Source organism: Mauremys reevesii, linkage group 2 (assembly GCF_016161935.1).
Source record: "Mauremys reevesii isolate NIE-2019 linkage group 2, ASM1616193v1, whole genome shotgun sequence".
Classification (NCBI taxonomy): domain Eukaryota; kingdom Metazoa; phylum Chordata; order Testudines; family Geoemydidae; genus Mauremys; species Mauremys reevesii.
The window spans coordinates 92462877-92476977 of NC_052624.1; the positions used below are offsets into that span (position 1 = coordinate 92462877).

General features: G+C 40.5%; 1 protein-coding gene across 8 annotated transcripts in view; it reads left to right on the forward strand.

Annotated features, from left to right (window-relative positions):
- Window positions 1-14101, forward strand: part of POU6F2 (POU class 6 homeobox 2) — a 337461-nt gene that overhangs the window by 312147 nt on the left and 11213 nt on the right. For all 8 annotated transcript variants that reach the window (XR_005594145.1, XR_005594144.1, XR_005594143.1 and 5 more), the window contains one exon: window positions 8919-9087. Coding sequence is in view for 3 of the 8 variants with exons in the window: in XM_039524933.1 (XP_039380867.1) it covers window positions 8919-9087 (169 nt within the window). In the remaining 5 variants the exon portion in view is untranslated. The remainder of the gene's footprint in view (window positions 1-8918; window positions 9088-14101) is intronic.

Below are 14101 nucleotides of genomic sequence, written 5' to 3' on the forward strand. Positions count from 1 at the left end.
GTGTCACCTTGTTCTATTATAAGAGAATAAATAGAAGCTTCCTATTTATGTGCTCTAAACTATTCATTATTATATATACCTCTATCACGTCACAGTCTATCCATTTCTTCTCCAAGCTATATGAAATAGTTGCTGTTTCAAAGTTTTTACTGTTTTCAAAGATATTATCAGTTTAAGCATATACAGTTGTCTATACATATAATGAGAATTTTACTAGAACTAGTAATACCTTTCAAAACATTGAAAATGTTTAAAGTGCACCTGTTGTAGGCCTCATGTTTTTAATCTCTCTTCATAAACAATTCTTTCCATGCATCTAAACATTTTCATTGCCCTCCTCTCAACCCTTTTCATTTCTGCAATAACCTCTTTGAGATTCTGTAATCAGAACTGAACACAGTAGTAATGATGAGGTGCATCCACAACAGATATAATGGCATTATAATGTGTTTGGTATGATTCTGGCCTTCTCTTAATACAATCAAACATTTTGTTTCCTTTTTTGATCACCAATGCTCTTTGAGCTGGTGTTTTCAGTGAGCTGTCCACTGTCACACATTTTTCCCCTGAGTTGTTACAGTTAATTTGGAACTCAGTGTGTGTGAGTCACTGAAATTATTCTTTCTAATGTACCTCATTTTACATTTATCTATATTGTATTTCATCTGTCATAGTGTTCCCCAATCATGAATCTTAAGTCCTTTTGGAGTTCCTCATGGTCTTCTGTACTAACCTAAATCATTTTGTGTCACTTGCAGATTTTACCTGGTCATTTTTCGCCATATTCTCCAGGTGTTTATTAAAATCATACAACAACATTTGTCCTAATATGAATCCTTGGGGCACCCCATAATAACCTCCCTCCATGAGAAAATTGACCATTTGTTCCTACTCTTTCTGTTTCCTCTCTTAACCAGTTCATAATCCAGGACAGAATTTCACCTCATACCCCTTGGTTACTTAGTTTCCTCAATAGCCTTTTGTGAGGGACTTTATCCAAATCCATAGCATACTGACAAGTGTGTCTTTTTTTTAAAAAACAGCCACTTAGCTGTTGTTGTACCAGCCTGTTAACACTAATATATTTCCATACTTGGAGGACCTCAATAATGGGGCCTTTTCTGGGGCATACCCCAGCCATCACAATACTCTTCTCTGAAGAACTGACTTACATGGGTGTGCACCAATGTAACTGACAGGAGAACTTGGCCAATGAACTGTAGTTCTAAATATATCACTTGTGTTGAAAACACACTCCAATTCATGTATCACTTTAACATAGTATTCCTAATAGTTGGCGCTATCATGATCACCTGCTCGCCCACAGCACATAGAGGTACCTGCTAAGGCTGCTGTGTTATTTTCCAGTCTGCTTTAGGTGAGATAGTTACCTTTGCATTTAATGTACTTTCTTGCTATTGTCTTGCTATTTCCTTCTACATAGCAGATTCAGTAAATCTGGTATGTAGTCTGACTTGTCCTCAGTCTTGTCTTGTCTACAGTGCCGCCAGAACTTTTAATATTTCATTGTGTCTTACAGCACTAGTGCCCTGGGGTCCTGCTACACTCCAACAGGATAAAATGTGCTGCAAGGCAGCATTCTCCTACATATTCTGCACCTCTCATCATTTGCCTGTATGTTCCAAATTAGCTGTTGCTGAAAGGCTGAGGACAGCTCTCAGATGGGACTGTGTTCATTTTTTGTACATCTGCTTTCCAAATTTCAGTCCAAGAAAGTTTTCTTCCTGCAGTTTTTTCCCACCAGATCCACTGTCCCACCTCATTACCACAACTCCATGCAATCCCTTGTTTTCTTCTCTCACATTAAAATCTAACTTGCTCTTAATCATTTCTTCTCCGCTGTGCTCTTGTTGCTTTGTTGTTTTATGAAGACCATGCTCTTCTTTCTCTGTGTTTCAATATAGCCACTAAATTATGGTGTCTCAGTCTAACTTCACTCTCTTCCTTTGCTTTTCATAGTATCTGATTTTTCTTGATGATGCTGATGACGCCAGTTTTTCTCATTTCTTCATCAGTTGCTCATCTGTGTATCTGGCACACTAATGACATTCTCCATAATCCTTCAGCCAATTACTTGGGTGAAATAGTAGTGTAATTTTGGGGTAAAAACAACTTTGTCCATTATCGCTGTTTTAGAGTGGTAGAATAAGGTTACAAAATACTCGTAGTAACCTTCCAATAAAACTAAGGATTTCAGAAGTCTGCAAGGTCACCAATGTGTGTACCTATGGCTTTCATCACAGTAGTATCTGAGAGTGTCACAACCAATACTGTATCTGCAAAACATCTCTGAGGGATGAAAATATCCCCATTTTACAGATGGGGACGTGAGGCACAGAGAGATTAAGACTTCAATCAACTTAATATTAAGCATGTTAGTTGGTATCATCCCTATTGTGTTAAGCACTTAAGTATGTATTTAAGTCTAATTGATAGAATAGTATTTTTATTTCAGTACTGATGGTGGGCCAGGGGACTGAATGCTACATTAAAAGTATATTTTGTACAAAAAATAAGTGTGTGTAATCAAACAACCAACAAATTGTTGGACAATATATGTATGTATAGGTATGTGTGTGTGTGTGTGTATATGTATATGTATAAGGGTGTGGATGGATGGATGACCAGATAGATATACATACTCACACCTCTGCCAGATATATATATATACATTCTAGATGGGGGTGGGGGTGTATACAGATATATACCTATACAAACTGTGGCAGAACTCCAGCTTTGTCTCGGGGGGTCCTGCGCTTCTAGGCAGTTAGGCTGGCCTCAGAGGTTTGCTGTGACCCTCAGTGTGGCCTCTCTCCCCACCTAGAGGCAAGGGTTACAGCTTACTGAGCCACTTTCATCGTTGGCTAGTCTACGGGTTTGGTGTAAGAACCCTCTTTAGTCCCAGTCTTCCTTCTCAGGGAGCGTTTGTGGGGGAGGGTGGAGGTTGGGGGAAACCCAGGCTTGCCCTCTTCTCCAGGTTCCAGGGACCCTAATTGGCAATGGCAATAGGTAATTTTCCTATACTACCGGAGCTATAGCCCTTCCCCAAACGGCCTCTCCTAGCACCCTCCTTGGTATCTGACCACGCTTGTTCTTCCAGGTCATTTACTGCGTACCTTCTTTCTCCCAGTCATCCCACAACACACCTTCTTACTCTCAGCTCCTACCAGCCAGCCTCTCTGAAGGGGCTTCCTTTTAAACTAGTCCCAGCCAGTTCTAAATGGGCTTCAGGTGATCTGATTAGCCTGTTTCCTTTGATTGCTTCTAATCGGTTCTTAATTGGTTCCAGGTGTCTTATGGAGTCTCCCTGACTTAATTGCTTCTAGCACCTTCCTGACTGCTCTGAGGTAGCCCCTGCCCTGGTCAATCAGGAAACAGAAAACTATTCATCCAGTGTCCAGTGTGTTTTCCATCTACCAGACTCCTGCACCTATCCGGTCTGGGTCTGTCACAATACATATACCTTCCTCAAGGAATTTGTTGGTTGTTTGTGGTACATCAGCAATAAAAATCTGGCTACTGATCAACTTTCTTTTTAACCTGATTAACTGTGGTCATAGGCTGCATTTTACAACTCAACAAGTTGGACTTTGAGTGCAATTCTGGTCCCACAAGCAAAGCTCAAGGAATAGGGCCTTGCACAGGGGACGTAGGAAGATGATGTGGCGATGGAATCCTTGTCCCAACTCAGGTGTAGGATTCAGTACACCTGCATGCCCTATCCACAGCTATGAGTATTCACAGGCTGTACTAGTGGCAGTGCCCTGCTGTTCTCCTTGTCTGAAGGTTTGACGCTCAGGATGCACAATGCGTGATCATACCACACCACTTTCCCACATATAAACACACTGTTCGTCTGGGCATTGTTTGTAGAGTCCCCCTATAACATGCTCCCTAGACATAAGATGGTTATAAGTATATTTTGAAATGTCAAATATGGGTCTCATTCTGCAGTCAAATCCACTTGTGTAAAATCTTACTCCTGTGTAGAACTCCACATAGGAGTGAAGGTCTATGTGTATAAATCTATTTGCAAGACTGGACCCTCTGAGGGTGGATAGAATGGGATGCTGTGTGTTTGTACTTGTTGTGTGTATGCTAAATTTAGGCTGTGGGTACAGTGTTTGGGTCTGAGTGTGCCTGCTTTGGTGTAGCTTGATTGTGAGTAGGATTTGGTGTGAGATGCCAGCATGTAAGGGTGTGTGTTTTGCAGAGCACTGCAAGATTAATAAATTGTTTTTGAATGCATGCCTGTTATTGCAGGGAATAATATTACAGTATCACTAGTTCTGAGGCCCAAAGGAAATATAAATAGAACACCTCTTTAATAGTGGAGAATGTGGTACAGACATTTATTAAGGCTGGTCAAAAAATTTTGATTGAAACTATTTTTCCATGGAAAATTGGGTTATTGACTAAATGAAATTCTTCACAAAAAGGGTCTGCTTTCCAATGAAAATTTCAATTTTTCATCAAATTACTGGATGCCTGAAACCCAAAATATTTCTATAGAAAACTGAAATATTTCAATTCTGAAGTGTTTCCTCATGGAAGTTGTATTTCAGGTACCTTATGCTCCCATTCACCTCTGTGAGCTGGACTTCATCTCCCATGATGTGCTATATCCATGATATCCCCTCATCAAGAGGAGAGCCTGTGGTGCATCATGGGATATGTAGTCTAACCAGCGAATACCAGCCTATGGAGGGGAATGGGAACATCAGTCACCTAAACTACAACTCCCATGAGGCATAGTGGTGGCATTTCATTATCAGGATAGTTCATATTTTGATTTTGTGACAAAAAATCAATTTGTCTGTGGAAAACTTTGACAAAAAACAATTTTTCATTTTTGTCAAATTTTCCATGGGGGGAAAAAATTCTGACCGGCTTTAATTATATTTCTCAAAAAATAGTACTTACATCAGAAAAACTACAGTACTCTATTTTTATTACCAAAGCCTTATTTTTAAATTTTTCATACCATTCTTGTCATTCCTGTTAGTCTCACCTACTCTGTCCTTTTTTCTCATGCCTTTCTCATCCCTTTCTTTTCTTGATTGTTTGTCTATTTCCTCTTCTCCCAGAGTTCCTCTCCTTTCACTCTTTTCTGTAGGGCCATATTTTTCCTAGATCTTTGTCCATATATCAAGTAAAGTCAATTTCAGTTCTGTGTGCAGTCTGGGAGCAGACTGTTTCCCCTAGTGTGGGCTTTATTTCCTCTTCTCTCACTCTTCTCTCATAGTCTATGCAAAATCATAGCACAGTCTTACAATTTATGTTCCACAATTGACTTGTAACTTTCTGGTGCAGGTCAGAAGATCACCAATTTCACCTGTGGGCCTTATTGTATATTTACAGCCAACAATCCCAGATGTGGCAAAATATCACACACAATCGTTTGAGTGATAAAATTCAGTTTTATGGGTATAATCCTGTCCTCACTTATGCTGGCATAAATCAGGACTAACTCCATTGATGTTAAGTTGGTGAAAGAGAGATAAGAATCTGTCCCTTTCCATTTATGCACTTTTGTGAAAATGCAGTCATTATTCCCGTAAAATATTATGCTCCATTTTGACGTTTTTCATGTTCATCTTATTTCTGTGGCTGTAGCACACGCAGGTATCCCTGCCAGATTCTGATCAGTGTTGCATACAGTAGTCATTCTCTGTGTGCCCTCTACATCCACCTACGCAGAGTGACACATACAGCAACAGCTGCTGCAATTTCTATACACCCTTCTGTCTTAGGATGGAAAATGTAGAATAGTCATAAATATATCTCATGGTTTACATACATGTCCAAAATTGGAAAAACATCAACTCTTTCATTAGCTTGAATTGATTGTGTCATCTGGAAAAGTCAGAGTTAAGCAAACTGCCTTATTCGCAATCTAATCATCACCTCTCTTTAAATCCTATTTCTGGAATGGAAATTATAGTGGATGAAAACAGAAAGAGTACTTTAATGCAATTTCATGTCATAGAACACCATCATTGTTCTTTAAGCATGACATTTACAGCCCACCCATCACACCAGTAAAACAGAGGGTTTGCAGGAAACTATACAGGAGGGAGAGAGGATGGAACCTACCCTCTACCCGTGGATATGATATGGGGTAATTCTCCAGCCTTTCTGCCAGGACTGGAAGAGAAGCCACCCACTCAGAGGCACTGCTCCTAAAAGCACCCCTCTGATGTGGCTTATGCAGAAGGGATGCAATGGCCAGCTCTGCCATATTCAGAGAGTATAAAATTCTCCCTCCATGAGCTCCTTCCCTACCTCCCAGCATTACCGCAGTAGTTCTGCTGTGCTGGGGGGATTTCCATGGACATTTTGCCCATAGGCAAAATCCTCCCCAACTGAAAAAAAATCTTTACGGGTATTTGATATATTGAGATCTTTGAAAGTTGCAAGTGTGTCAATCACATCCTTGGCCAGTATAACTCTGATAGGGCTTGAAGTTATTTGGAGAAAATCCAGTTGTTTAACTAAACCTCAAGACTGTGAAATGATTTTGCTTTTTGATCCATAAGGAAAGCATAGTAGACTAGAGCTGGTAGATTGACTTACACAAGTAAATGAAATTAATCATTAAAAAAAAACATGATTTCCCCCCGTACCTCCAATTTTTGAATTGTTCTATAATAGGAATAAGTACATTAAAGTAAAAAAGATGTAAATATGTGCTCCAAAGGAGGTGGTAAGCCACCTTGGATTAGATCAAATACATCTAACAAGTATCAGTTGTTCTGGGTACTTTAATTGTTTCTCTGTTTATCATCAGTCTTTTTGTGTGTATGTGGAATGTACTCCTAATTTTGGGTGCTGCTAAAGATACCAAAGAGACTTCTTACCTGAAGCCACTTGTTCAGTAAAATCAAACAATAATTTTCTTTATGCACCTTAAAAATTCAAATATAACTCATTCCTCCTCAACAACACCAAGTGGTTCTTTATTTCCTCACTGTGAGGACTCACAGGGCTAACAATTAGCATGACTTATGAGTCCTTTTTGTTCATTTTTGTAGTCTTTTAGGCCTACAGAAAGAATCAATATGTTATAAAGCAATAATAAGGACTTGTTATCTTAAGATGATATATTGTGATATTTTACTGTAGTCTAATAAGGCTGTGCCAGGTTATAATAAATCTATAATATTAGGATGTAGTAAGGTTGTTTTATATTATAAAATAATATATCCCACCTTCATTCCAGGTAAAGATCTCCCCTTGAATTTGTTGGGAGTTTTGTGTAAAATCAGTGGGACAGAATGACCTCACTGAACATTAAGCGGAGAGGGTGCTGTCTGGCTTGTTGGAAAAGGTGTGTTCCCCTTTAAGAGCTATGGAGTGATTTGCGGCGCCAGTTCCATACCAGCTCAGAGTGGGGGTGCTCACCCACCCCCGCCCCGAGGTGACCAGAAGAAAAGGGGGACTGTATATGTCTATGCTGGTGCAGGAAAAGATCTCTTTTACCCGGACCAGGGAGAGCAGCACGTACCCTCCCACCTATGGAGGTAGTTAAATACCAGGTTTTGTCATAATCCACTGTGGGCATTATGCCAGTCACACCTTTCTCAGAGGGATGGGAAGGAATTTTTCCCTCAGCCCCAGGTCAGCCAAGGTGATGTGAGGAGGAGGATTCGGGCAAAAAAGAAATCAGAGTTAGGTTATGATGTTGCAGCTCACTGTGTAAGCATGGGATGGATGTCCAGTGCTTGTACTCCGTAGGGAAGGGGTATGTGATCAGATAAAATGGATTGGTTAAGAAGGTATTCTTTAAAGGAGTGGAAACAAGGGGGGCTCTGGGCTCTTATGACCAATATGTCAGGGAGTCATCCCTCCTGCTCCTTTATAACGCCCCCCTTAACCTTCCTTTGAGGAGGGGATGAGGTCCCAGCAGTGAGCTGGCTGGGAACCAGGATGGGTAAAGAGGGAGGGCAGACAGGAGCCCTCCCCTCTTGGGTATGTGTAAATGTTTATGGAATTACCTGCACTGTACAATTTTATCTGCCGGGTACTCCTGGACATTTAGGAATAAAGTTGCAGCCTAATTGAATGAAATCCAGTGTCTCCTGTCTTTCTTCCGGCATACCCGGACAATGGTCTTTAGCTTTTCAGGCCTGCATAAGAGTCCATTATTAGGAGAAAGGGTCTGATTCTCCTCTTGCTTCCTCCAGTGTAAATCAGAAGTATCTCCACTAAAGTTAACAGGATTATATCATTGTAAAGTTGGTGGAAGATCAGAGTCAGATCCATAATGTGTCATTGTATATGAATTGCATCTAGCCATATTTGAGGAACATCTTATCTATTGGAAAATAGAGAGAGAAATGTCAATCCTGACGGTACGTGAGTGGATTTCAGAATTGTCACAGTGTGCTACCAAGAAAGAACAGGTCTGTGGACTAAGGAATAATAAGGCATTACAAATAATTTTGAATCATTGGTTAGTGTCATAAAATGGACTATTCCTCTATTTATAGCCCCCCATAGTCCCACTCTGAAAGGACCCGTCCACCTTCATGAAACCACGTTGACTTACACAGGGAATTAGGGCTTGCCTTCATGGATCAGGTTGTAGGGTGAGGACTTATATTGATAAAATCAGAATCTTGCTGGACGAAGCAGGAATCTCTCTGGTACTCATTTCAATAAAGAAAATATATAAAGAAATTTTCAAGTTTTTAGTAGTAGAGAAATTATCTGATTATATTAAATAAAATTGGAAGGGTGGTGGTTTGATGCAGCTCAAGCTGCCCCTGTCAACCCTTTGTCATCTAAACTTTGCACATGGTATTATATACTTATTCAGAGTCAACAGTTTCTTTGGGAAAGTCTCTGATTACTAGTATATTTCTAAATTTTTATTCTTACATTTTAACATATAGCTCCATCAGCCCTCCCAGACGCAAGTGGGACAAGCAGCCTCACAATCCAACCTTCTGCATTTGGCTCACAGTCAAGCATCTATGTCTCAAAGCCCAGTGCGTCAGGCTTCCTCTTCTTCCTCCTCATCCTCCTCCTCTTCAGCTTTGAGTGTTGGCCAGTTAGTCAGCAGTAAGTATTGCACCCTGGCTCTCTCTATTTCTCCTATCTGTTTGTTTCCATTCTTGCTTATCTTCCTTATCTACCTTTCCTTCTTATTCATATAATGGACTGTCTATGCTAATTGGAGTAAGCTTTGCCAATAAGAACTACTCAGTGCTGTGATTCAAGGGGCCTCAGAAATCCAAACCAGACTAAAAATGGTCATAAAAACTGTAGTAGCCCTTGATTGATTATCCTAATTGTGGACGAAGTGGCAACCTATCCTCATTCTTAAAACTAAAAGGTATTTCATGTTGTGCCAGTCTCTAACTACGTGAGATCAGAATGACACCTACATGGGGGGTGGACTACCCAAAATCTGCTTACTGTGGGGTTTTGCACCTTCCTTTGAAGCATCTGTTGCTGGCCACTATCAAACAGTATGCTTGACTAGATGGATCTTGGATCTGATCCAGACTGGCAAGTGCAATGTTCCTTTAACCAGCCTAGAAACTGACGCTGGTGCAGAATATATCAGGCTGCTTATTAAGTAGTGTATCTTTCCGGGAACATATGACACCAGTGCTCAATGGTATGCACTGGCTGCCTGCCGGTTTCTGGATATTGCTTAAAGTGAGGTTTATTTTCCCCCACCAGCTTCAATGGGACAAGATCAGGAAAATATGAAAACATGTACAAAATATGTGATGCCTGAGATAACTAAAGACTAATTTGTGTGTGGACCGAGTGTGTGAACTGACTAATTTGTGTGTGGACAGGGGAGTAGCCAGACAGTAGGGGTTCTCTTTACTCACCTGTGTGAGCTGCCTTGGCCCTGAATTCCAGTTATAAGTGGTCAGAGGCGCCGTATGCCCAATTACTCTCCATTTGGGCAAATGGATGGAGCATGGGCAAGGAATGAACAAAGCCTTGGCTCCATCCCTACCCATACATTGGCTGGCATGGCTGAGACGATACACCAAGGATAATAATTTAGGACCTGACCCAATGCCCATTGAAGTCAATTGAAAGCCTCACATTGACTTCAGTGGGATCAGTCCCTTACTGCTCCAAGAGGCAAGCAGTAAATCAGTACCACATGTGAGGAGCAAGGGAGGAATTATGGTCCTTTAAACAACAATTTGGTCCCTGTCCTGCTCCTGAGACAGTAATGTACCCACTTTCTAAAAGCTCCGTCTAGTCTTGAGCTACAATTCAGCCCTATGTCATTGTAGCGCAGTAGGGATTTGCAGTATTTATTTCAGGTATAATTAGTGAGAATATTAACACTGCAAATATTCATGTGCCCATGTCTATTTATAAGAGGCAAAAGAGGCAAGTTATTTAAGGGTGACATCTGTGTGATAATCTAATGAATTACTTAGGGCAAGATTTTGCCATCCTTACTCACATTGAGTAATAACTTACTCTACAGGTAGCCCTACTGAAATCCATGGACTAAGGTGCTACTCAACATGAGTAAGGGTAACAGAATCTGGCCCTTCACAGCTTCCAGTTGAATACATTTTCCATGTTGTCTGTTTCTGTTTGTTTTTCATTCTATGTATATATTTTCTTTGTGATTTTACATCCGTTTTCCCCCAATATGTTTTCTAAAATCTTTCAGCCTTTTATTAAATTTCTGTATATTTTCTCTAATTCCATCCTCTCTATTATAGATTATCTCCGATGATGTCCTGTGATATCTTTTTATGTTTCCCTTTGTGTTTCATTTTTCTTTTCCTCTCTCTCTCTCTCGCCTGTCTTTTTTCCTTTAAAGGTTTTTATTTTAATTTTAGCTTTTCGGGTCAGATCTTACAGTTGTAAGTCCTCATTCAGGCAAAGCTACTCATTTAAATAAGAGTTTGGCCTGAGCAAGGACTGCAAGGTTCACTCCTGGTTTTTTTTCCCTGTACACTGTACTTATCCTTATTCTCTTATCCTGTGTGTGTACTCTCTTCTCAGATAGTTCACTTCTTTCTTTCTTTCTTTTTCTTTCTTCTCATACCCCCCAAAAAAACATTAAGGGTCATTTTTCTCCTACTTCTCCTTCCAGTTCCCTAACCTCTAATTCTTCTTTCCCCTCGTTTCTTGATCTTTCTCACCACATGTTGCTATGGATACCATATCCCTCTTCCTCACACTATGGGACCCATCTCTCCCTGAATCCCATTCCCTCTTTGTCTATCCAGGTCATCTATCACCATAGTATCTGAGCACTTCCCACAAATAAACTACAACAAAGCTATTTCTCTCTTCCTTTTCCCCTCTCCTGTGAGCCCACATGTTTCCCGACTGCACTGTCTTGTCCTGCCTCTCCCTGCCCTATTTACTTTCTGTTGTCCTTACCTGGCCAGCTACCCTCTATTCTGTCTTCCACAGTGAAGAAGTCCTTACCCACATCTTCCCTCTTGCTGGTGTTCCTCACACCGGGACTTCTACCTTCCCTCAGGGTGTGTTATTTTCTCTGCACTGTTTTTTGTCCATTACTACACAGATAGGAACAGATTTGCACTCTGCAGGAGAAAGCAGAGCACACCCAGGCTTTACTTAATCCCTGCAGAGCTGACACTGGAAGGAGGCATCCCTGAAGAAAGAGGAAAGCTCTCCAAGGCAGGAGAACAGGAAAAAATCTGTAGGAGCTTTTGAATCCCCTGGTTTCACACCAGATTCTCTCATCTCCTCCCCCATTAATGCCCCCAGCACCAGAAAGGAAATTCCATGTTGCGTCTTCTCTGTCTCCTCAAGTGGAGGGGTTCCCAGTGTGCATATTTCCCAGTAGAGAACTCAAATGGCTCCTTCTCCTCTCAGCGGAAGGTGGTAGCTCTGCAGCCATGGTAGAGCTTCAATCTAAACACTGATACTATTGACCATGACAATTCCATAAGACAGGCATATACCCCTTTTTCCTCAATGGCACTGTACTATCTACTCCATCTATTGGCTGGATTTAAAAATCAGCCACCTTCTTTACAATGTAGAATGAGAAATTTACATTAAAACAGGAGGGAAATTACAGACCTAGCAAGAAAGATGGCAAGAAAAATCTAACCTGGCGGTAGTGTGAGATGGGCCTGAGCCATTATAGATGATTGTGTCAAAGGACACATAGAAAAACCAATATACTGCATATATGAGCAGTAAGGGTCTGACTGAAGTCAGAGGAGTCTTTCCATAGACTTCAATTGGCTTTGGATCAGACTCTAAATAGAAATCTGATCAAATCTGATCCAAAAGCTACTTTCTGCAAAGTTCGGGGGTGGAAGAAAGTATTCCAGTACTACCCCGTCTACTAATACAATCCCTATTCTAAAGACATCACATGACAGTAACATGCCATTTCACTGACACAGATACCAGCTATTCTCTACCATGCATGTCAGATCTTTTCCTCCCCAGTTCGTGTTTTGCATGATAGGTTTTGATTTCCATTCCCAAGGAGGAGTTCAGGCTAATTCTTCCCTAGTCCAAGATCCTAGTGCAGGAAATGATCTTCACAACGAATCCACTCTTGCAACCCTGCCATAGCACAAGAGTCCAGTTGCAATAAAATTCAGCACAACACATCCATAATCATGTACAAACAAACAAGCCTTAGCTTCTTACATCCTTTATCCTTTCCCTCCCAACAGGCTTCAGTCTTTCCACCAACTCCCAGCAATAGCTATAAATACCTTTAATACTGAGTTTGCTGCTTTCAGAACTACATTTAAAAGTGCTTTGGAAATGACTGATTTGTCCATTGGTCTGTCCCTAGCATCCCCACTCAGAGTCCTAAAGCAAAGAAAGGAAAGAAATGGAGGAGGCCATCATCTTGATGCCTTGTATCATTTGGATCACTCAGGGGACTCTTCACAACTTATTGTGTCAGTGGGGTTATATACATTTCTGAGATGATTTAGAAAGGCATGAAGGACAGTTAGGCTCCCAACTCCCATTTGTGTCTTTGAAAATTTCCCCCTTAATAACCAGTGTGGTATGTAAGTCATGTGTGTACAGCAAGTAGGAATATTTCAAACATTTATGGGATAATGGTTAGTTTCTGTGAACAGTCGTACTTTGTAAACCTGAATGATCTTAGTTATATTTACACACACTAATGATATATAAAAATATACAATTTATACATATATATTACACACACACACACATGTATAATGCATGTGTATATGTATATGCACATACCTTCATGAAATACATATAAGTCCTAATTTATCTGATATACTGAGCACATTCAGCCCCCACTGACTTCAACAGGAGTTGCATGGTTGAGTGTTCAACACTACACACACACACGCACGCACAAAGGCCCACAGTATGGGATATAAACCTCTGCAATTTCATTTTTAAAATCCAAGCTATTTTGCAAATATAGAAGAGAAAAATAGCATTGTTTCTGATAAAAATTATTTAGGGTTTTTATTATTATATTTTAAAACATTCTAATCATCATAGGCTAAATTGATATGCTAAAAATCTCTCTCTTTTTCTCTCATTGGTCTAAGAGCCTTTTTAGATGGAGTTTCAATCCTAAGGGAATTTTTACATCAGATTATAAACCCCTGATAACGAAAGCTTTGTTACTGTAATACTGACAAGTCCTTGACTGTAGCAGTACTAGCAGGAGCCACTATAATATGGTGTTCAGCACAGTAATGTAGTCTAGCACAGTCCTCGGACAGCTACTTGCATTTACAGAAATTGATGGGTTATTGTGCTGAAAACTTTTCACCTAAGTCTCAGGAATGAGGTGAAGAACAATAGAGATGTCTCGCTGGGAGAATGCCTTTACTACACGCAGGATTGAACAAGACTTTGAAATCTTCCACCATCCTAGTCCCATGCTGTCTCCGGCTTGGTGAATGCTTTCATTTAGCCAGGGATCAGTAGCTTGGGGGGGGAAAGTTTCATTCTCCAGCTGTTGTGTCATTTCCCTTGATAAGTCCTAAATTGACCGAGTTATCCAGCACCAAAGGAGCCTTCCTATGGCAGACATCCTTTATTATGTGCCCTTTCAGGGACAAAGGCTTCTGTGTCAGTAAAC